General features: G+C 30.6%; 1 protein-coding gene across 2 annotated transcripts in view; it reads left to right on the top strand.

The window, feature by feature from the left end:
• The window catches only part of Nup75 (nuclear pore complex protein Nup75), a 69,451-nt gene extending 44,475 nt beyond the window's left edge, over nucleotides 1–24,976 (top strand). The window contains exons 9-23 of one of the 2 annotated variants that reach the window (XM_076482363.1): nucleotides 89–214; nucleotides 1,575–1,697; nucleotides 3,765–3,802; nucleotides 5,845–5,938; nucleotides 6,626–6,729; nucleotides 8,101–8,184; nucleotides 10,384–10,449; nucleotides 14,284–14,334; nucleotides 14,721–14,821; nucleotides 16,514–16,599; nucleotides 22,112–22,143; nucleotides 22,394–22,494; nucleotides 22,701–22,800; nucleotides 23,109–23,232; nucleotides 24,625–24,976. In XM_076482363.1, coding sequence (XP_076338478.1) covers nucleotides 89–214; nucleotides 1,575–1,697; nucleotides 3,765–3,802; nucleotides 5,845–5,938; nucleotides 6,626–6,729; nucleotides 8,101–8,184; nucleotides 10,384–10,449; nucleotides 14,284–14,334; nucleotides 14,721–14,821; nucleotides 16,514–16,599; nucleotides 22,112–22,143; nucleotides 22,394–22,494; nucleotides 22,701–22,800; nucleotides 23,109–23,232; nucleotides 24,625–24,720 — 1,326 coding nt within the window. In that variant the 3' untranslated portion in view covers nucleotides 24,721–24,976. Of the gene's footprint in view, nucleotides 1–88; nucleotides 215–1,574; nucleotides 1,698–3,764; nucleotides 3,803–5,844; nucleotides 5,939–6,625; nucleotides 6,730–8,100; nucleotides 8,185–10,383; nucleotides 10,450–14,283; nucleotides 14,335–14,720; nucleotides 14,822–16,480; nucleotides 16,600–22,111; nucleotides 22,144–22,393; nucleotides 22,495–22,700; nucleotides 22,801–23,108; nucleotides 23,233–24,624 lie in introns of both variants that reach the window. The other variant, XM_076482362.1, reaches the window with a different exon arrangement.
• Nucleotides 24,977–25,580: the final 604 nt, after the last annotated feature.

The raw sequence follows: 25,580 nt of genomic DNA, 5'->3' as shown, positions 1-25,580 counted from the left end.
ATTCTTGCCCCTTATTTTAATATTTTGTCTTCAACATATGACAGAAAATATTCAGTTGGTTATATTGGAAGCATCTAAATATTTTCAGGTCTTCTGCTTTGTATTTCAAGGACGCACAGAAGACGCTCGTAAGCTACTTCAAACCCATCCAAATTCATCACGAGATGACTTCAGCAGCATGGATGAGTTATTAAGAAAAATGCCATTTTATCAGGTAACTCACTCATGGAAAGCATTTTTATAAATTTTAGAGTTACTGGAATGGGGAAACACCACACCAACATTATTTATAAAATACAATGTGATAAATGCCACGACTTCTATATTGGAGAGACAAGTAGAAAAATGGAAACCAGATTCAAAGAACACAAAAAGTCACCTTCACACATTTTCGAACGCTGCAACTCAAATAAACACACCATAACCATAGAAAACACCCAAATACTAAATAAAGAAAGAAACATAAACGAATGCAAAATTAAAAAAAACCTTATACAACAACTCAAGCCCAAAATAAACCAATACAAAGGAACACTTTTATACCTATATTACTATATAATCAAACATCTAAACACACCCTCTACATTCCTACACTCAATTACACTACCACCTTCAAACAAGTGGTCAGCTATTGGTCAGTTACCTCTTTCTTTCTTTGTGAACCTGACAATGACCAAAGAAGGTCAAAACGTTGTTCGTTCCTTTACTAGAGTTTTCTCTACCCATACCAGCCATTTTTACATACATATAAGTGGTAACTTAACCCAACAAAATTAGCATTAAGATCTTGTCCATCCGTTTTCTTCCCCATATGAGAGGACTTTTGTATTTTAAGTTTCTGGAATACCTTTCACTGATTGGATATTACTACTTAACCCTTTTCATATTGTCAGTTATATAGTATTCTTGGGGAAAAGTGAAGCCAACAGCTGTTTATTCAGTTTGCAGTGCAAGAGGTTTTGAAAGATTTACTTCTGGGAAAATGAATAATATGAGACAAGTAAGGGGGAAAACCTTTATTTCTTACATAGGTTATGCTAGGTTCTTGTAACTGGCCAGCTTTCATGTTATTAAAAGTTTATAACTAATGGATCAGGAGAAAGAAATATTTGTTTGTAGTGATGGCAGAAAATATTTTTTGTACCTCACTTTCAATTTCTAAAACTATATCATATGAATCTATAGTATCTTCATCAGTGATCATTATGATTACACACATTCAAGAAGAAATTGTCTCCTTGGTTGTACTTATGTACAAACCTCAAAACCATCTCTTCTTTGAAGCATGACTTACACCCTAGGGAGAGGTAGAGATGTAGAAACTTATACAAGCAAGTTAAAAGCATGTAACAAGCTTATGTTAATTCTGCTCATATCAATGAATTATTATCAATTTTTCGTTGCTGTTGTGTTTTTGTTCTGGTGGAATATTTTTACCTGTAACTTTTGTGCCATGTTAAAGTGAGTAACTCATGTGGTAACTCTAGACTAAAAGTTTTTAGCATCACTTACAATGAAAGCTTCTATGAACTGTTTTTAATGTGTGCATGTAGGCTTTTTTGATTCTTTGCTAGTCAGTTACCACCTATTCTCTTACTGAGTTCAAGCTTAGATGGCATCACTGGCAGGATGAATGCAGGTGCCGTCTCCAAGATGGAGAATTTGCTGCTGTTGATGGACTTGAAGCTACTTGTAAGGTTAGTGTATCTTCTGATATTCGTGCACAACTTAATAATTGAAGAAATGCAGATAGAAGAAAGGTGAATTTTGTAGTTGGCTTTTTTTATGGAAAAATCTTGAATTATATTCTGAAATGAGAGAACAGTTGAATTATGAATTAATATTACAAACTTACCAATAGTTGTAGATATTCTTTTTAAGTGTTTTCAACATATTTTGTACCATTTCATGCATCATCGATTTGAAACTTTATGGTATAATGTTACTTTAAACATTTTCCTAAGCTTTGACTTTGTAAGGTGGGTTGAAATAGTTTGTGTGTTCTTAATGTATGCTTTGTTATAAACTGGCAGTGTTTAACTCTCAAAATGGGTTTAGTCATTTTGAATTATCACATGACCTGTTTGTACTCATGTAAAGTCTTTATAGGTTTAATATTTCTAACATTTAACATCACATGTATATCTTCACAAAATTTGGCAGGTTTTCACGTATCATTATAAATCTTCTACATACAAAAATGTTATTTTTTAGTTAAGTATTTTTAATAAACTAAAATAAATGTTTGTCTCTGAATATAACAAATATTTGTTTTAAATAAGTCCTTGTGTAAAGTCATTTTTCATGTCAAGATTGAAAATACTTTTTCTCATCTCAAAAATCTCAAATTTCATTTGTGTAATAATCTCTAAAATATTCTTAATACATTTCAAATAGTTCTTCTTTCAGTAAAACTATATTTTATCAGTTATTTTCTCTACCCTAAAATCAAACAGGGTCTGTCAATTTGACTCACCTTGTAACCACCAAAAAAAAAATTTAAACTATTGTTTTTTCTTTCTAGAATGACTTTAACTTATAACGTGAAACCACATTCATTTATACTAAATAGCTTTAAGCTCAAAACAGCATGCATCTATTTATAATAATTTTTTATTAATTTTTTTGTCTTTTGAGTGCTTTTTGAACTGTCTAACTTCTATCTGTGCCATTACAAGTTCTAAATAATTCATTATGCTATTGATTTGTATTACCAACATGCTGTTTCCATGTATGTATCATGAAGCATTTTTATTATATTGTTATTACTTGGTTTACCTGACCTAAAAGTATCCATATTTTTACATTTTAGTCACTTTTGTAATAATAAACGATAAACATTTAAAAACAAGAAATAAAGTACTTACCAGTATCGTCTTTTTTTTTTCTTGTCATAGATTATCAAGGTCAATTAAGCCTACTTTTTATAATAATGGTGGTAATGCACTCAATAATTTTTATTTAATTACATAATACACCATAGAACATAAACTGATAATGTGCAAAAAAGTAAACAGTTTCTTCTAACTCAATATTTGTGGCCTAAATATGTGATAAAAGCCATTACAGACTCATCCAAGCTAGTCATTAAGTTTCTCACTGGAATGTTGTTTATACTCTGAATGAAATGGACTGTTATCTATTTAGAACACATCATTATGCAGTATGTCATCTGATAGATGGAAACCTTGACTTTCTATCACCTGTATTTTATGTATAATTAAACATAAAAGATAACTTTTAACATGTCCTGAAAGAAAGGATGCAACAGGAGGGATCTTATTTTCTACTGATACCTGTGTAACCAAACAAAGTTTAACTCTATAAAAATTTTGGTTTGTCTGAGCAATGGCAATTATGTAGTGGGTAATGAACATTTAATTTCTTACTCTTTGAATGGTTGGTAGAAAAAATAGAGAACAAAAAATGTCTAGAGAAAATGTGTGTCATACTAGGAAAAATTCGGGATTTTAAAGAAATATTTCCTTGCTGAATTACGAACATAAACCTTGTATACTATTAAGATTTGGATAACTAGCTAAGAGTTTGTCATGCTAATTGGTATAACATAAAAGTAGTTTGATAAAGTTTTGAATGTAAGACATTAAAACTTTGTCATGTCTAGTAAATGATACCCAGAGAAGAAGTGTCAAGGTATTTTTACTTTAAACAGTAGAGTTTAATGGTTAGTGGTGAAGAGTGTATTACAAGAATGCAGTACTTGTTGAAGTTTTAATTTTGTTTATTTATTGTGAATCTTCTAGATCCTTTGTGGTGATTGGGAGATGTTCCAGGAGCTGAGGTAAGGACTAAGAAAAAAAAAAGTATATTTCTGAAATGATTAAATAATTGATAGTCTTGAGTATTGGTATAAATTGTTGGAAGTGTTTAACTTTAGTTTATCAAAAGAATAAAACTAAACAATTTTACTGTAAAATTGGTTGGTAACTATCCTGTAACCAGGAAGCTAAGTACCTACACACACACACACACATACATATTGTAAGTGTATTTATTCAATGTATATTCTTGAAATTCTGCAAGATTTTAGAAAAAATTACAAATATCTTGTGCACATAAAATCATACTTTATAGTAATTGTTTCTGAAAACGTTTTTGTTTCTTGTTATAATTTTGTAATTTTATTTCCTCCACCCCAACATTAACCGTCGTTTTTGACATTCTTTCCATAACTTCATATTACATATTATAACATGAAACTACATTTCTGTATCTTAATTATATCTTAATTTTGTAACATCTATTTATAATAAAATTTTATTGTTTTATTGCCCTTTGAACTGTGACAAACTACTACCTGCATGCTTATAAGTTGTAAATCATTCAGGGAATGTGCAGTTCACATTATGCTGTCGAATTACATTACCCATGAGTTACTGCAGCTAGTACAAGCAGATTGAGTGTGTGCCTCATGAAATATTTTTATGGCCTGGCATGGTCAGGTGATTAAGACACTTTACTCATAATCCGAGGGTCATGGGTTCAAATCCGTGTCACACCACACATGTTTGCCCTTTCAGCTGTGGGGTTGTTATAATGGGATGTTCAATCCCACTATTAGTTGGTAAAAGAGTAGCTCAAGAGTTTGTGGTGATGACTAGGTACCTTCCCTCTAGTCTTACACTGCTAAATTAGGGATGGCTAGTGCAGATAACCCTCATGTACCTTTGCACAAAATTCAGAAACAAACAAAACATTTTTATTATATCATTATTTATTTTACTTAATGTAATCTTAACTAACCTAAAAATATCTTTATTTTTACATTTTAGTTGTTTTTATAATTATACATAAAGAATAAATATGAAAGACAAGAAATAAAATACTAATCAAGTCTTATTTTTTTCTTGCTCTTGGTTGTTGAAGAAAGTTAACCCTAATTTTTTTTATACTGCTCATCGTATTGTAGTTAATAATTTTTATTTAATTAAATAATGCTCTAAACAATATAGACTAATAACATGCAAAAAGTAGACAAATACCTTTACCTTGCAAAAATGTTCTGGCTTCCTAACTCTGCAACAAGAGTTGTTACAAATTCACTCAAGCTAGTTGTTAAGTTTCTCATAGGACTTTTGTTCATACACTGAAGAAACTTGACTATCATCTCTTCAGGACATAACTTTATGTAACATGTCATTTGATAGATGAAAACCTTGAGTTTCTATTGGTTGTAAGTCATATATAATTAAATGTAAGAGTGAACTATTAAAGAATTATAAAAGAGAGGATGTAGCAGGAGGGATTTGATTCTTTATTTGATAAGTCAGTAGCCAAACAAAGTTGAACACTCTAATAAATGTGGTTTATTTGAGCAATGATGAGTTTATGGAGATTAATTTGCATTTAATTTCATACTTCTTTGAGGGGAAGTGGATAAAAAAGGGTTGATGACATGCTAAGAAAAAAAATGTGTTGCACTAGGGTAAATTCAGGATTTTTAAAAATATCGCCTTGTAGAATTAATAACATAAAACTTATATACCATTAAAATATGTATTATTAGCTGAGATTTTATTCTATTCTAATTGGAATAACATAAACAATGTTGTTTAATAAAATTTTTAATGTAAGACATTAAAACTTTGTGTCATCTGCAGTAAAAAATTCCCAAATGGATAGGGTTAACATTGTTTCTTCTGGCCATACCAACATAGTTAATATTGTACTTTAGTCAAGATTAACATGGTTTGTCTGAGCCATACTGATAGAGTTAATATTGTACTTTAGTCAAGATTAACATGGTCTGTCTGAGCCATACTGATAGAGTTAATATTGTACTTTAGTTATGATGAATGCTGCATCTTTTTGTTTCTTTCACAGTGAGCTTTGCGAAACTTGGTATCATTTGATGGTTTCAAGGTTGCTGTACACTGACCCTACAGTCAAAGCTCATGACCTCTTTAGCATAGCTCAGGTAAATATGATATTTGTTGATATCTCTATACTGACCCTAATGTTCACTTTTACCTCAAGCTTCATGACTTTTATAGAATTGGTCTAGTGAATAGAATCTTTTAATACTTTTGAATACTGACCATAGTGTCAAGTATCATGAGTTTTTATTATAAGTCATGTAAGTAAAGCTGACACTTCAATTCTGTCCTCCTTGTGAAAGTTCATGACCTTTACAGTGTAGCAGGACTAAGTAAGCTTTAAAGAGACTATTGGACAGTTCTTGGTGAGACATTTAAAGTGTATTACTTTTGCTCTAGTTTTATTCATATTATTGTGCTGAAGTTGTGGTTTTTATTGTGCAATTAGTGTTTAAGGTCTAAATATCGGACATTAATGGGAGTTGCTAAATGATACAGGGACACTTTTCTTGTTATGCAGCTTAAGAATGTGGAAGCTGTAAAAATATACAATAAATCTTAATTTATGTTTAAAAATAATTTATATATGAAAGTTAAGCATAACAACTATTTTTTGGTATTATTTAAGCTTAGAATGAGTTTAATTTTTCTTCTAAGATGGTTGACTTTTTAGTAAATTGCTTTTGTTACACGATTTCAAGACATCTCAGTTTTTTTTTAACTTGAGGCTATATATCAACATGTTTGACTCTGAATTTAATGACTCACCTGGAAAATATCCATTTCAGGAATGTATCACTATGTTTGACTCAGTTAATCAGATGACTCATCTGGACAATACCCTGTTGGCAGCTATGGAGTTTGATCTTCAGCAAGTTATTAGAGAATGTGGGTTCGTGTCATCCTTAGGAAAATTAGAAGTCATCATTTTCCTGTACCCAAGAAAGGAAATTTAATGATATATCTCTAAGCATGATTACTCTCTTTCACTCCATTATTTGATGATACAGATATCATGGTTCAATTCGCTTGTATAAAAACCAGAAAATATTTTCTGTTCCACTTTTGTGAGAAACATTGTTTCCAATTACACATGCACATGTATACATATATAAACATCTCCCTTTCATCATCCGTTGAACAGAATTTTGAATTATTAATTAATCTCTATGTTATGGAATAAACATCTCCAATTGGTAAAGAAACCTTCTACTTATAAGAAAGTTTCTATCCATCCTTGTTTTGGGTCATTGTGGCTCTTGTAAAGGAAAAGCTCTCTTCATGGAACAGTTCATGCATGTAACATATACACTAGCTAACAGTATATAACTAAGTTATTTTTATTATTTTTTTACATGTGAATGTTAAATTCTGTAAAATATGGTATCATATTTGTAAAATAATTTAATTTTTTTTCTTATATCTGTCTTTAACACAATAACCATGTTTGTGAGAACTTCCACATTTTGTGAAAAATAAAAACAGAAAGCTCAGTTATGCACTTTCTTTTGGTTATATCCGAGTGCATGATGAAATTGAAAGTGGAAATTGTGGTTTGTATACACTATCTAGAAATATTTCAAGAATTTATTAACAGGATCTGTCAGTTGTTTTTTTTAATAACTGAACTGTTTGCATATGCTGTAGGAGCATGAAGGTTGGTTGGACACAGAATTTTATCATTTGTTTTGATGAAGTGTCATGTTCATCTATTGTCTCATAGATTAGAAAACATTTTTAAAATAAATGACAATTTTTGATTTGGTAGCATTGTGATTTATTTGTAATGTTTTCTCACCTGCAATAAGACAAAAAAACAAAAACTCAACCAACTATTTAAGTTTTATTAAAGATCAAGATAATCTTTTACGTTTAGTGTACAAGAGGGTTGATTTCTCCAGGAATATTTCTTGACAGTATAAAAGCAAATCCTGTGTTGTTCTCTTCCACTTCCTATTTTGTTTACTGTGATTGTAACTCTTAATTTTGCTAAAGGTTTTACTTTATTTTACATAAATATAGTATTTTCCAACATTTTAATATAATGTTAAAGGAATGTTTAAGAATGTACATACAAATATACCTTTAAACACAGTCTTTGTGCCACACAGCTTAGAAGCATGAAGTCCAGTAATTGAACCTGTGTTTAACCTTTACCATATGCAGTTCAGTATCTTGATGTGAATCATTTTTATTTCTGTTGGTGTTTAATTTCTGCATACGATTGCAAAGTAGACTTACTGTGTATGATTATCTGGTTTAGGCTTTACCTTGACAGCTGGTGGTTTGTTGCCCATCTTACAGACCTGTTGCATCATGGGGGTCAGTTAGACCTTCAGCAGCTCAGGTAAGTCAGAATTACTGTTCACATACTAATAATCTTGATAATAGATCTGTAAAATTAGCAAAACCAAATCAGTTTTTGTCAGTACTGCTATAGACTGGCAATCTGCCAACAGTCTTCATGTTTTAGTAACACTGGGAAATCCTGAACAAAATGTTTAGTTTTTTACACAACGAATATATAAGTTTGCTGCTGATTAAAATTGTTAATCTGATTTTATGAAACTTGCACTTCATAATAAAAAATATCTTGTGTTCTATGTAAATGTAGCATCTTTTAGATTTTGTAAAATAAACTATGGCTGTGGGATTATTTGTAAAAAATGTTTCTTATTTTTCAAGGTCATTTACATGTTAATTTGTAAATGTCTCATCTCACAGTTGTTTTAAAAATCAACCTTGATTGTTACATAGTCTGTAAAAACATTTCAAGTAAATCTCAGTTAATGTATATTTCAACTTTTCCATCCCAGGTTTCAGTAGTCAAATGGAGTAGATTAATTTTATTTTATTACCACAAACAGAAGCTTTATGAGAACTATGTTTCATTAGCTACTTACCTAAGTTTTAATAACATGTAAAGTTGATCAAATGGTGTTCATCTAATCAGAGCTATATCTCAGTGGTTGGAATTAGGTCTGTAGACTTATAATGTTAAATTTCAAGGTGAAATTCACCATGATGAACATAACAGATAGTTTATTGTGGGTTTGCTTTAAAAACAAACAAATGTACAAGTAATTGATGCTTCATAGATCTATTGGTACAGGTTAAAATATTGGTTCTTAAACTCTTTTAGTCTGATTCTTCCTTGATGTGAATAAAATGTTTGAGGCCCCACCAACCTGTAAAAACAGTTATATCTACTTTTGACACACTGTATCATTTGATTAATTTAACATAACTTTTATTAGCTTTATGTTTACTTAGAATTAAAATTAATTTAGAATACTTTTAGGAAATATTTTTTATGCAATGAAAATTGTTAGGCTTAGTCAGATCACCTTGAATTTGTCAAGTTTAGTTTTTCCAACAAGGCTGCCATTGATGACGCTATGTTTTCATTAGGCCTGAGTTTCTATTTAAATCAGTGAACAAGATCATCAAACAAAAGTAAATGTAATTAAGATATATATATATATATATACAATGTTCTTAAAACTTGTTCAATAAATTAAATTAAACCTTGATAAACATTTTAAAAAATCTGCTTCTAATTTTGGCATGGTAGAACAAAGTTGTTTTTATTATATGTCATTGTAATTTGAGTGAAATTGTATAGGTTTTTCTGATTAAATCAAAATAAAATTTACAGTTTTATAAAATAAAACTTATTGTGAATACTTGCAATAAGATAACAAAACACAAAAATCTGGAATTGAAATTCACACATATGGTAAAGATTTTTTAAAACTGATTCTTTAAAAGTGTATAAGAAATATTTCAAAAACTTTTAAAGCTGGGAATGAATGAAATGTTATGTATAAAAATAATTTACTTTATTTTATGGTAGTTACATAATCTTTAGAATGATTATCTTAAGTTATAAACAGTTTCATCCAGTTCAGTGATGTCGAGAAAACCCACTTGTAGAGAAAAATATATATGTAAAAATGGCTCATTTGGGTTGAGGTTCGTGAACCTGACGATGACCAAAGAAGGTCGAAATGTTGTTCGCTGCTCTACGTAAAATATTTTCTCAACCCAAATGAGCTGTTTTTACATATATAAGCTTCATCCAGTTGTTTTTTTCTGCAGTGCAGTAGAAACTATTCAACAGATGCATTGAATCAATGCATCCAAGATCTCAGAGTTAAGTTTATAAGTACTAAAATGATTTAAGGTGTGTATTGAAAAATAATAGAAAAAACAGAGAAGGATTTATTTATAATTCTAATAAAGCATGTGACATCTTTAACACTAACATGTTGATATGAATGTTTTATCTTTAGTATGTGGTTATTATTAATTGATTAGCCTACAGCACAAGCACATCTCAGTATTGTTCTCTGTTTGTTATGATTCAATAATAGTTTCTTCATTCTTTCTTTTGTTGTTTCTATGTTTAATATTGGAATAAATTAATGGTATTAAATATATGATCCATATAAACTTTACTATTAAATACACAATGTATATATGGTTCTTTTTGTAATGATGTGTTTCTTTTCTTCTTTTCTTTTTTTTTTTTTTAATTTCATAGCTACTCTAAAAACCTTCGAGAATTCCAGCTTATAGACTATGCATCTTCCTTAATGTCTCATCAGAGGTAAGATGGTTCATTTTGACTTAATACAACTATTCATACGCATAAGTAACTCCTACCTGCTAATACAGAACTACATTGCTTTGCGACTGGCCTCTACCTACTAATACAGAACTACGTTACTTTCTGACGAACCTCTCTTTACTAATACAGAACTACATTACTTTGTGACTAGCCTCACCCTATAAATACAGAACTACGTTACTTTTTAACTGGCCTTTACCTACTAATACAAAACTACTTTACTTTGTGGCTGACATCTCCTTACTAATACAAAATTACATTACTTTGTGACTAACCTCTCCCTACTAATACAGAACTACGTTACTTTGTGACTGGCCTCTCTAATTTGTGCTGTAAATTATATTATTGCTAATATTTTGTGATAGTATACTACAATATTTTCTGTCTAGTTCTACAAGTACCTTGTAAAAATAAGTGCCTTGGTTTTTCACATGGCTATTCAAACAGGGTTCTTTGGATTCCTCAGTTTCAGGTTATCAGGCAAACCAGGTTATCCCATTCCTTTAATTTTCCTGTTTCATCAAGGTTTTTCTCTCCCCCATCTTTACAATGTTAATCCATTTCTTCCAGTTTTGTTGAACTCTGTCACAACATGCCCTTCCAGATTATGATATCAGTATGGTCCTCCACTCCCTTACTTTACTACTGATTGAACCTATATTCATTGTGTTCTTTATTTTATCCCTTAAAGTGTATTTTCTTCTGGCATGTGGACATCAATGGTCTGACTTGTTGGTTGTCGGTGTTACATGCACACATTACTACCATACCTGTCTCATCATTTATCTAGATTGTTTCTTCCTCCCAAAAACCTCAGTGGCTTGTGAAGGTAACTCTTCCTTTTTACCTATTACCATTCCCTCTGTTTCACATCTCAACCCCACCTTCTTGATCTGTATAAGCTTCTATGTCCTGTGCATACTCTTTATTGATATATTATCCACATAGCTTTCTTCCATGGTTCCTTTCTCTTTATTCCTTGACATCCCTCTTTGTCCAGAGATCTCTTTCCTTTTACACTCACCAAGTTGGTTCATTGTTTGATTCAATTGGCTTATTTCTCCATGTCCCTTTCCCCCAACTTACTTTGTACTGTGTTACCTCTAATCAGATCTGACACCTCATCTTTTCTCTCGCTTCTCATCTTTGTTGACCTCTGGAAGAGATCCTGCAGTCAAGCATATTGGCAAATTCTAACGCATTCAGCTCCCATTATTTACATTATGTTGCTGTTTTGGTTTCCTCTGGTTTCTGTCTTCCATTTTTATACTCCATTCTTCAGTGCAACATGACACTGACATGGGGCAAATCTTTAATTAATACTTTATTTTCTTTCAAGGACCCAGTTTTCATACCTTGATTACTTGGATCCCATTCTTTGATGAGCAGTGCCTGACCAAGTGTTATTTAACTCAGTCTGCTTTCTATGACTTTTCACATAAAGCTTTCTTTTCCATGGCTTCTCTCACTCATCTTTGGGTGTTTTTATAAGATTACTTGTAGGTGAAAACTTTGTGATATTTGTTTCATAAATTGGTCTGTTACAGACCATACAACCCATGGATTTCATGGTTAGAGCAGAAAGGTATTACTACCCATTCTTGCCAAACCTTGATTGAATAAATTGGTATGATAGATATGTGGCATGCATAATAAAAATGTTTGCACTAAGAGAGCACCAACAAACAGGAATAGTTAATCTTATGAGTGGAGGGAATACTTGTTGGAAATAATTTTCAGTTTAATAAAATTATAACACCTGGCTAGTTTTTTCCAATGATAAGCTGCACTATATTATGGCTAGTTTTTTTTTCTAATGATAAGCTACACTATATTATGGCTAGTTTTTTCCAATGATAAGCTACACTATATTATGGCTAGTTTTTTCCAATGATAAGCTGCACTATATTATGGCTAGTTTTTTCCAATGATAAGCTACACTATATTATGGCTAGTTTTTTCCAATGATAAGCTACACTATATTATGGCTAGTTTTTTTTTCTAATGATAAGCTACACTATATTATGGCTAGTTTTTCCAATGATAAGCTACACTATATTATGGCTAGTTTTTCCAATGATAAGCTACACTATATTATGGCTAGTTTTTTCCAATGATAAGCTACACTATATTATGGCTAGTTTTTTCCAATGATAAGCTACACTATATTATGGCTAGTTTTTTTTTCTAATGATAAGCTACACTATATTATGGCTAGTTTTTTCCAATGATAAGCTACACTATATTATGGCTAGTTTTTTCCAATGATAAGCTACACTATATTATGGCTAGTTTTTTTTTCTAATGATAAGCTACACTATATTATGGCTAGTTTTTTCCAATGATAAGCTACACTATATTATGGCTAGTTTTTCCAATGATAAGCTACACTATATTATGGCTAGTTTTTTTTCTAATGATAAGCTACACTATATTATGGCTAGTTTTTTCAATGATAAGCTACACTATATTATGGCTAGTTTTTTCCAATGATAAGCTACACTATATTATGGCTAGTTTTTTCCAATGATAAGCTGCACTATATTATGGCTAGTTTTTTTTTCTAATGATAAGCTACACTATATTATGGCTAGTTTTTTCCAATGATAAGCTACACTATATTATGGCTAGTTTTTTTTTCTAATGATAAGCTACACTATATTATGGCTAGTTTTTTCCAATGATAAGCTACACTATATTATGGCTAGTTTTTTCCAATGATAAGCTACACTATATTATGGCTAGTTTTTTCCAATGATAAGCTACACTATATTATGGCTAGTTTTTTCCAATGATAAGCTACACTATATTATGGCTAGTTTTTTTCTAATGATAAGCTACACTATATTATGGCTAGTTTTTCCAATGATAAGCTACACTATATTATGGCTAGTTTTTTTTTCTAATGATAAGCTACACTATATTATGGCTAGTTTTTTCCAATGATAAGCTGCACTATATTATGGCTAGTTTTTTTTTCTAATGATAAGCTACACTATATTATGGCTAGTTTTTTCCAATGATAAGCTACACTATATTATGGCTAGTTTTTTCCAATGATAAGCTACACTATATTATGGCTAGTTTTTTTTTCTAATGATAAGCTACACTATATTATGGCTAGTTTTTTCCAATGATAAGCTACACTATATTATGGCTAGTTTTTTCTAATAATAAACTACACTATATTATGGCTAGTTTTTTCTAATGATAAGCTACACTATATTATGGCTAGTTTTTTCCAATGATAAGCTGCACTATATTATGGCTAGTTTTTTCCAATGATAAGCTACACTATATTATGGCTAGTTTTTTTTTCTAATGATAAGCTACACTATATTATGGCTAGTTTTTTCCAATGATAAGCTACACTATATTATGGCTAGTTTTTTCCAATGATAAGCTACACTATATTATGGCTAGTTTTTTTTTCTAATGATAAGCTACACTATATTATGGCTAGTTTTTTCCAATGATAAGCTACACTATATTATGGCTAGTTTTTTCTAATAATAAACTACACTATATTATGGCTAGTTTTTCTAATATTAAATTACACTATATTATGGTTAGTTTTTCTAATAATAAAATACACTGTATTATGGCAAGTTTTTCTAATAATAAACTACACTATATTATGGCTTATTGTTCTGATAATAAAATACACTATATTATGGCAAGTTTTTCTAATAATAAACTACACTACATTTTAGCGAGTGTTAGGACTAAATTGAACTTCATGATCCAACTGACTTGTCAATAAACTCAAACTGTATATATATATATATATAGTTTTTATTTCTTTTGTTGTAGTCTGTGGCAGATAGGAGTAGACTATTTTGATCACTGCCCTGTGCTTGGAAGGTAAGAATTCTGTGCATGATTGGATTGCATTTCTAATATTATATTGGTATCACTAAAATTATGGATTTCAGTGAAAAAGTAATGAGAAGCATTTTCTCTCATTCATTTAGTCTGTTTTGAAGAAGGTCACTTGTAATCATAAAGGCTGTAATGGACCACTGGCTCTTATTTTATCTTTATTGTTAAATTTTAGTATGGATCTAGTACTTAGTTTTCAACTCGGGTTGTGATGTCTGGTGATTTTCAAACCACTTACTTAATTTGTGGATTTAGAGTTCAATATTTTATTAGCTTCCTGTGGAATTATATTTGTTTACTTTACTTGATATTTTGTCTTTCTTAAGCATATTTGATTTCATTTCCTTTAATAAACCTGTTTGTTGTAGACAGTACTTGGAACTTTTTCTTGAACGCATTCCTCTCACCTCTGAAATCAAGACCCGGAAGGTATTGGCACTTGCTGAGAAAAGAGAAATGTTTCATTTAGGTGAGAAACTAAACCTCTATTGTGGCATTAATTGTTTCAGTATACACATCAATATCAAATATATTAAATTTTTTCTGCTTCACCTTTGAAACTAAACTTTGGAATTTGGTTAATGTTTGAGTGATCCTTTAAAGTTGTGGAAGTAAAGGCTAAAGAGTGATAATTTAGACTTTGCACATTTCTGGTAGATTAATATAAACTTGAAGGAAAGAAATTATTTCACTGCACTTTTTCAGAATGTATGTTTTGTTAGGAACAGTTTAAGTGATAGTAAAATGCATAGCATTTACTTTATAACAAAAACACATTTGTAGACTGATGCAAGTATTTAGGCATTTTCTGAATATCTTAAAAATAACATAAAAGTGAGACCATTCAATAGTATTGTAAGGTGCATCAAGAAGCCTTTTGTATTAGAAACTACACTATTGGGCTATTGATTCATGATCATCAGATAGACTATGACTAGACATAGAAACATGAACTATAATAACATCATGAGTTCTAAAGGTTTTTTATTATTTGATATTTGTAAGTTAACTTTGCCATTATGTGGATTGTCTTCCATGCCAAGTTAGGATTATTATAACTAGGAATGGTGGTCCTACCCAGTTTGTGCCAAACTTTCTCATAGTGGCTACTAGCAGTGTATTAGTTTTTTTTTGATGTTATGATGCAGCTAAACAAAAGTGAGGTCTTAATTCTTATAAGAATTATTTGAAATTAAAGCTTCAGAGTTTGTGAAAGTACTTAAATAGGTTTGGCCCAAACATTTCCTAATTATCTTTTTTGTAAAGTATTGATTGCTAGAGGTAGAAAAATGATCTTGAATACAGTATTTATTTGAAAATTTACAATTATGAAATATTTATCAGCTTATGGCACAAAATGAAGTTTAATAATAATATACACGTGAAATACTGAAAACAGTTAAATACCTCCTATGCTGAGATGATACTCCAACTAGTTTGGCACAAACAGAAGAGAATAGCGAGACATTCCCTCTGGACAAGGTGAATCTTCATCACAGATTAAACCCCCAATTAACAGCTATGTTTTATTAGTAGACTATAAAGTGTGAGGTCAACTGTCTTGCTCAAGAACACAACAACATGACACAGACCAGCCTTGAACTTGCATCATCCTACTACAAGTCTAAAGCTGCTAAGCCATGCTGCCCAGTATACACATTGCTACAATTAGAGTCTTTACCACTTTAGTAAAAGCAGTCCTCCGCTGCTACAGCAGTAAGTCTACGGATTTACAATTCTAAAATCAGGGGTTCAGTTCCCCTTGTGGACTTGGCTGATAGCCTCATGTGGCTTTGCTATAAGAAAACAGACACAGTAAAAGCAGTCCAGTTGTCTCACTACTTGTAGTTTAGTATTCAAGTGTTAAAACTTTCAAGTCCGGATTTCAAATGTGTGATAAAAACTTGAGTTAAATACGAGTTATTGAACTGTTAACTCCTGCTTGTTCAGAATATTAGTGCTAATGCAACAGTTATATATTTTTATCCCTCCAAATGTTCATAAGTATTACATGCTGTCTTCTTTTTCTTTGTTGATAAACAAAAATATACATACAGTACTATGAGGAGTACATATCTTGTTCTTATTAAAAATCAATCCCTCTTGTTATGTATTTTGCAACTAATAGAGATACAAAGTAATGAAGTATCTTGGATTGCAGCTCGAAGCATTGCTAAAATAAAAGGAATGAATGCTTTAAGGAATGGAATGCTAGGAACAGCATTAACTTGGGCTGTCAAGTCTAAGGTATGATATTTATTATTAATATTTTAATGTAGAAGTATACTGGAGAATGTATATAGTGGAGTATATAGAAATGAGGACCACTAGAAATAGAACTATTGGTGAAAGTTATTGTATCTAGCAATGATATTGTGTAAGTAAGTTTATTTGTGAGTTGCGATTAATCTCACAAAAATTTTTAAAACATTGTTTGTGAATTTATGCCTACATAATAAGTCAAAATGAATATCGTATATAACAAACATTGGTCAGAAGTACATTAATTAGTTTCCTTAAGTAGGCTAGACTTGGTATTATATTTACTAAATAATCCAAAATAGCCTGCCTAATGAAAAAAAAACAACACATTATGATAATTTGGATAAGTTGTAGAGCTGTGTACTTGATTTGGTATGTTCAGTTATATATGTGCAGCAGTTATGTTAATTAGTGCCATATAAACTTATTGATTAATAAAGATTCCAGTTAAATCAGTTAATTTCACAAAAAATTAACAACTAATCAAAATCATTGTTTCTGATTATTCCAATTTTCATGAAAATAACAATCTAAATTAGCTGCTCCAGTTGCTGTTTCTATTTCATCAATCAGTTAGTTGAAGTTATGACTGAATTGGTTGCCAGTAATATAACCAACTAGATGAAATTAGGGTTTTCAGTTATTCCTGCTATCCAAGTAATTAACATATTATCATTGTGTTTGATTTTTGAAACACAAAGTTGCATGTAAATGGGGGGCTCATAATTTGAGGTTTGATTCTCATTATCACTGTTTACTTGTCATTGCAAAGCTGCTAAGGCTGATCATCTGGTTAGTGAAGAATAAATTTACTGTTTGTTTTATTTTTTTCAATGTGTTTTCTGATTTTGATTGCACAAGTGTTATTTAATATTGTATAAGCAGGTACAAATCTATAACAGTAGTTTACAGGATATTTTTTCCACAACCTTTTTCTTAAAATTAATAAGTGTTTTTTAATGTTTTATAAACATTTTGCCTCCCTCAATTTTTTAAGAAATTACATTTTTTTTATTATGAATAGATAGGAGCAGGTTTCTAAACCATATTTCTTTCCACTGTTTTCCAAATTTAATAATAAAATATTGATTTTTGCCACATTACTCTAGAGTATTAAAAAGAAACTTTACATGTCATCTTTTTTTATTTGACTGAGCTGTTAATTACCTTAGCATATTTTAAAATGTTTTATCAAGTCAATACAGCTGAAGTCTACAACTGCCCAGCCGAGGCCTTAACCAATTACTGACTATTTGTACACTAATACGAATGTCAATTAAAACCATACAACAACCTAGCGAAGGCCTTAGCCAATCACTGACTATTTGTACACTAATACAACGAGTGTCAATTAAAACCATACAACAACCCAGCCAAGGCCTTAACCAGTTACTGATTATTTGTACACTAATACAATGACTGTCAATTAAATACAAATAATGTTACTAGAAATATAGGTATAAGCTTTGAAACCAATAGACTTGATATATCCAACTGAGTTAATAATTTGCAGAATATATTAATTCTCTTGCTAGGTCATAACCTAGGTCATGAATCCAAATTGACATTTAAGAGTTTCCATTCTATAAATTTTAATATGTTTTGTACATTTTTATGAAATTTCAATGAGATTTACAAATCTTTAGTAGACAAAGAAATCAGAATTTTCAATGAATTATGCTTATCAATCATTTTACCATATGGAGTAAAAGTGTTGACTGCTTTGAATGCAAAGTGATTTTCATATTTAGATTAAAAAATACTTTTCTTTATCTGAAAATCTCTAAAACCTCCCAAACAAATACCAAACATTTTTAAAAATTAAAACTGTATTTTACTCATTTTCTCTACCTTAACTGTATAAGGTAAGTTTGACCAACCCTGTAATTACCATAAAAAATATTAAATCTAAATTACCTTTTTCTGTTTCTAGAATGCCTGTATGTTATAACAGAAAACTACAGTTGTTTATTCAAAATAGGCTCAACATGGCCAGGTGGTTAAGGCACTCGACTTGCAATTCGTGGGTTGCAGGTTTGAATCCTTGTCCCACCAAACATGCTCGCCCCTTCAACTGTGAGGGCATTATAATGTTAAGGTCAATCCCACTATTTGTTGCTAAAAGAGTAGCCCAAGAGTTGGCAGTAGGTGGTGATGACTAGCTGCCTTCCCTCTAGTCTTACATTGCTGAATTAGGGACGGCTAGTTCAGATAGCCCTCGTGTAGCTTTGCACAAAATTAAAAATAAACCAAATTATCCTAAATAACTTAAAGCTCATAACAGTATATATCTGTTTCTAATATAATGTTGTTCTATTGTTTTTTGAGTTGTATCTGACTAATAATCCCACCACAAAAAATTGTAAGTGAATGAGTAGATCACATTATCAAATTACATAACACAAGAGCTACTTGAGAGCATACCTTGTAAATAATTTTAATTATTATTAATACTTTATCTAAACTAAAAAGTTTCTAAATATTACATTTCAGTTAATCTTATAATAATAAAGAATATACATGAAAAACACAAAATATAATGCTTACTTGGCTATTATTTTTGTTGCTGCTAATTTTTGACAATAATTAAGTCTACTTTTTCTACTAATGGCACTACTCCACTCAATTTTTATTTATTTAAATAATGCATTTACGAACACGATATCAACATGCAAAAAAGCACTTAATGTCCTGTAACCATAATTTTTCTAACTGTGCAGTAAGAACTTTTAAAATATTCAGTTAAATTGGTGTGTGTGATTTCTATGAGAACATTTAAAATTAAACCAGAAAATAAGGCTATTCTTTGTAGAGAAAATGTAATATAATATTTCTATTGGTTATAAATAACAAAATATAAAACATCCAAGAGAACTACGGCAATCTTTGAAAAGAGGATGTGATAGATGGGTGTGGAAAGTGGGTTTTATTTTGTAGTTTATGGCTCTGTAAACAAATAGGATAGAAGGCTATAAACTTAGGCTTTGCCCAAGTGGTAACTATATTATAATGAATAATTATGTTCCATACTTCTTGAAAGGGTAGTAAATAAATTAAAGAAGATGGTAGACCCAGAGAGCAAATGTCACTATTCTCATACAAGGAGGATTTTGTAAGTATTTCTGCACCAAATTAAAACTTGTATTGGTATTTGATTTCAAGTTTATTCATATACAATGATGATAAAGTAGTTAATTATGTCGAAATGTTATAACGAAGTCTGACAGTAATTCAGCTTGTGATGGAAATTCCTCACCAATTCTAGTCAAGAATGCTATAACCAAGGAGAAGTGGTAGATGTAGTATGTGTCATTCACTGGGACCACACTGTGTTTGACATTTGAACTAAGATGTATTAAGTAAGGGCATTGTAACTAGATTTGATTGTTGTACATATGTATTTCTGGTCATTGACCGTAAAGCTATATAAGCAAGCCAAACCTTACATTCACATTTCCTCATGAAGTCGGTTGTCATTATACATTCTTCCCTGACACCAATTACCCACAAACCATGAAGTACTGACAATTATCTCCTTTGCTCAAACTTGATGTCCACTCGTTCTCATTGACTCCTCTTCTTTCTTCATCTTTTCGAGAAAGTTTTCCAACTTTTATTAACAAATTGGCTCAAACAGTAATAGCTACAAGATCGTTCTTCATCAGTAAGTTGCATGGTTTTTCATCAATAAATTCATGGATTTGTGAACAGTTTTCCTCAGATAGTAAGTTTTTTTTCTCACTTGCAACAGATAGAGCTTTCCTAAGTGTTGACTCCCTGAAGTGTCAGCTGTAATGGCTATGTTTCCCACATCAATAACAGTAACCTCTTTCTGATCTTCTTCGAGAGGGGTTCTTATTCCATATAGGCTTTTGTCCCCAGTTCCCATCAAACACCTATTTATTGTCTTTGGGTTCATTTCATCTGTTTAGTGTAACTAGTTGTCTAACTAATCGTTCAGTTCTTCTAAACTATTGTCAGTGTAAATTGACATTCAAATATTACTAGATCTGTCAACCTCATAACTTGAATGTGGCATCTTTAATATTTTATCTGCAACTTTAACTAATTCTAGTTCAACTGCAGAGCTTTAACAATGCCTGCCTTCTCTGCTTTGGCCTGGTCCTCATTCCCCTGTCTGTTATGACAGATATAAATTAGTCATTTGCCAAGGATTCTTATCATTTCATAAGGAGACTCTAGAAATGAGAGATGACAATCCTTTTCAAATCTTCTGTAAGTTTGGTTAATGTCTCTTCCAGAATTTTGTTCTTGATGTTTCTCTCTGGTGCAGGTTTTTGGACTGTTAAACAGGAAAACTACCAAAGCTCGGTACCTCTTACATCTGTTAACAGGAAGATTGCTTAATATTATCAAAGTTAGTCCCTTCAGATGGATGGCTTGTTGTTCACTTTAACTAATCACTAAGTTCTATTTAGTTATCAGTAAATAAAAATACAAAACTGCTTTCTACTAACAAGTTTAAGTTTATAATGGTAGGTTAGATTATGCATCAGGAGTGCTTTAGCAGCTTCAGTTGGAGTGTTTTTAATGTCAAATCTTGCATTAAAATTGAAGGAAGTTTAAACTTCGGGAATGGCTAGTGATGAAATAGATACTTGATATATTTCTCAAAAATATGAACATTCACTGTGGATCTACAGATAATAGCAATTGCTAAAACAAATTTCTAGAATAACTTAGTTTTCAGTACTTCCTCCAAAGCTTTGGGAACATTTAACTTAAGCATCTCCTTGTAATTAGGTTTCTTTACATAGAGCTTTGAATAGTTGTAGTTTTACATCTACTAAATTGAACTTAATAGTAGACATAGTCAGATGAAAACATTTTCTTATTGCTTTAATCAAATATCTACACTGTAGACAAAGTTTCAAAATATTCTTTGGGTGTTGGACCAGTCAAACTATATAGTTCTTTATAACATTAAAAGTAAAAAAAGGTTATTCCAGAGATTACCCATTTTGATTGGGCATTTTTTAAAAATTGGATACTATTTGCTATGCTTTTCTTCAGTTTTATAATATATTTTTTATGTAATTAAATATATATATGCATGTGTGTGTGTTAATTTCGTTTTCATGTCATTCTTGTAATTTATATTCATTATGTTCATTTACATTGGACACCAAGGTTGTTGTTAGTGTTTTAAAATGTTTAAGTAATTTATTTATTTGTAGACTCTTTTAAGTTGTCTAAATAATTGTATCTGGTTTTTAGTTTTACTTGTATACCACACCACAGCTCATCCTATTTATGGATTCTTTTTTTTTTCTCTCTCTTATAAAGCCATACTAATGTTCAAACATTTGGTATAGATTTCACTTACATATTTGTATTCATAAGGTTAACAGTTTCTGTAGTTCTTAGATATAAAAAATTATTGTCAATCTTGCTTTTTAAATTATTGTTGGTTATTTAAGTATCATGATATTAATAAACTGAATCATGTAAATATCATAGCTTGTTTAATTTACAGGATGCTTGTTTTGCCTCAGTTCTTGCAGACAAGTACGTATTAGTTTTGGTTTTAAACTTCTTTAAACATTATATATGTAAAATTATATGTCCTATAAAAACTTATTTTGTCAGAATAAAACTAACATGGACAAATTAAGGTATAACAATCATTAAATTACTTTAAAAGTTTAATTTTCTGGAAAGTTTTATGTTAAATACAGCTGATAAAAACGTTATATTTAACCTGTGTTAAACAATGTTTCAAGAAGAATCTATACACATCCATGATTTACCTTCCCAGATTTCTTGTTGAATACAGTGAAAGTGGTCAATTTACAAGTCCGGACTTGTTGGACAACTTAGGCTCTTGTATGTTAGTCAGTGATCGTCTAACTTTTTTGGGTAAGTTTTTAATTTAATGTTAATTGATGTGACTGTAAGATTCACTTCATTTATTCTGTTTTTAAATGTTTATAAATTATGCATTTTATCACTAAACAATGATTTCTTTGGATTTAATGGATGCTTTATGAAAGGAAGTATTATTACATGTAAGAAATGAAAGTTTATATGTTAAAAAAGTTACTTTCTAGATTTTTTTTAAACAGGAAAATACCGTGAATTTCACAAGATGTACGAGGAGAAGGAATTCAAGGAAGCATCAGCTCTCTTAGTGTCTTTATTAGCCTCCCGTCTGGCTCCTAAATAGTATGTAACGTAATACATTGTTATGTTGAATAAGAAACAAAATATGTATGTTAATTAGTCTTATCTTATATTAATTAAAAACATTCTACAGGTTTAAATAAAGGTTCAGAGGTACAGGTTTTTATTGGATTATTTTTTTGTTTAACCTTATAATGTTTCAACCACTCATGTAGCCATCATTTGGTGACCTGAGTTGTGACCATACTCCACTCGAAAGCTGTGCCTCTGGACAAGTTCTACAGGTGTAACAAATATTTATGGTACATATTCCAGCCAGTCTGATCTAACAATAATTTTTTCATGTCTAGTTTCTGGGTGACCTTATTATTTGATGCCTTACCGCTGCTAGAAAGTGAAGAAGTTGTTTTTAGTAGCAGACAGACCTTCCAGCTGATGTATTGCTTAGAAGAGTTACAGCAAAAAACAGACAAGGTAGGTTTAGTTCTGAGAAAACCTGTTAGGTGAACTGTGTTATGTTCGGTCACAAGCAGGTGTTCCAGCTGGTGAAAAGGCATGTCACACTACTAATCTAAGTTTCATTTAATGTTGGTTTCAAGAGAATTCTCTGGTCTGTGTATTGTTAGCACTGTACAAGATGTGTATGTTTATACTGCTTAACTGTTGTATTCTACAGGGTTTCTTTTTTCCTTAAGCACATTATACTGCAATGTACGTATTATATAAATACATGGAATTGACCAGTGACTAATGTCCCAGAACAGCTCTACAGCTCAAGATATCTTACATAGATATAGCAAAATTAATTGGAATATTGTAGTTTGGTGTCTGATGTAAAATTAACTGGAGTTGTCAAATCTGTTGTTCGTTGCAAACAGGGATGAGTTTCATCTACATAATAAAGAGTTTTCAGAATACGGTAACTTAGTACAGCATCCAGTGTAAACTGCCATTTTGTGTACTGGTTTTTACCCATAGAATTATCTTGATGAGTTTTTGTATAATTAGTTCCTCATTTCTCCATTATCCACAGTGCTATCTTAATGCATTTTGTTTATTTGTTCCTTATATATCTAGTACATTTAGAATAATCTAAAAGTGTTTTTTACATCATTTGTTTCACATTTCTTTAGTATCTACTTTCATTCAATAGTGAATACAACTGAACCCTACTGCTGAACTGCAGGGTCCATTTTTTTATTTTGTGTTGCTTAATGCTTTTATGTAAACTGTTTAGTGTTAAATATCGTCCATATATCAAAATGTTATGTATAGGTTATAGAAGTGTGTATTCTTGATTTTAATGAATACTTGATATGGTACACAAAACAAATTTGTTTTATACCCATTACCTGGACAGTTATGGATATATTGCTGTATGACCTGTATATTAGGGATCTGGTGATGTATATTCCCATTACCTTGGTAGTTAGTGATCTGTCATTGTAGATCCATTATTAGAGTAGTTAGTGATCTGTTGTTGTAGATCTATTGCTAGGATCTAAAATTATACTTATTTCATTTTATTTTAATTACTTAATGAAATATAAGTACCAAATTACAGAATAATAAATACATTACACAAGGAGTTGGACTCTAAGAACTTGGGTCAAACCAAGAAACATCAAGGATACACAAACACTGAACAATGAACTTTTTCCCTTGATGTAGAAATGTACATGTCAGTGTACTACCTTAATGATGTTAGCATCTAGTTTTTTCTGTATTACATTTTTGTGTTATGAAAGTGTACCTACCTTATTAATATCTTACATAGATATTAATAATCAACTATTTATAGTTGATGTTGGTAATTTTTCTCTAACATGCAAAGAAGTAAGACAGTATCTCTTGTTTGGTTTGCAGCCACCAGGGTTAAAAGAGAAAGAAGACTTGTTACGGTTGGCTTTAACAAGGAATTTAGCAAGAGCATTTATTAGTGAAGGAAGCCAAGATCTGTGACACTTGTATGGTCATGTCTGTTTCACTGCCATAATACATCATAGTCCAATGAAACTTTTCTTTTGTATCTTGTTCTGATTGTCATATTTTGTACATATATTAAAAGAATAATGTAATCTGCAACAGATAAAGAAATTTTGTACTTAAATTCTTGATAATGTATTTCAAACTTTCAGTTTATTACAGTTTTTTTTGTATTGAATCATCTTGTGTAACATATTATGGACATTAAAAAAAATGCCTTATTGTAGAAATGTAACTCTGTGTCTATCATACATCTGTTTTATATCTTGTATTGAACTTCTGATTAGTTTATTGTTAGCATTTCTGCTACTTTGAGAAATTGGTTAGCTTCATACAGTTGTACTTAAGCCTGCAGGTAGATGTTAAACAATAAAGTTGAAACCTAGAAGTATGTTAGAAATAGTCCAAAACTAGGACTGATTTTAAACAACAAATATTCATCCTTGGTAAATGATTCAGTTCATTAACACTGTATTCATATTTTCAATAAAATCATCCATCCACATCTTTCCATTAAAATACTATAGCAAACCTATATTACACATTTCTGCCTTTTGTTATCCCAAGTATGGAATCAAACTCCCACCTTCATTTTTAGTTTATCAGCAAAACATCATACAACTCCCTCTAGTGTTTGAAACATTAACCTTTTTATCTGTTTTATCACTATAATAAAATTACAATTTCAAGCATCAACAATTATTTGTTCAACACCTCTATCATATTTTTCAATGTTATAAAAGCCCTGTATTAAAACAACAGATAAATCATATAAATGTGTGTGAAAAATATACTTTCTTTAAAATCTGGAAGATCATACTTAGCATGTGGGAAAT

This window comes from Tachypleus tridentatus, chromosome 13, assembly GCF_004210375.1.
Source record: "Tachypleus tridentatus isolate NWPU-2018 chromosome 13, ASM421037v1, whole genome shotgun sequence".
NCBI classification, from domain to species: domain Eukaryota; kingdom Metazoa; phylum Arthropoda; class Merostomata; order Xiphosura; family Limulidae; genus Tachypleus; species Tachypleus tridentatus.
Note: the sequence above shows the minus strand (reverse complement) of the source record. Positions and strands in the feature narration are given on the sequence as shown.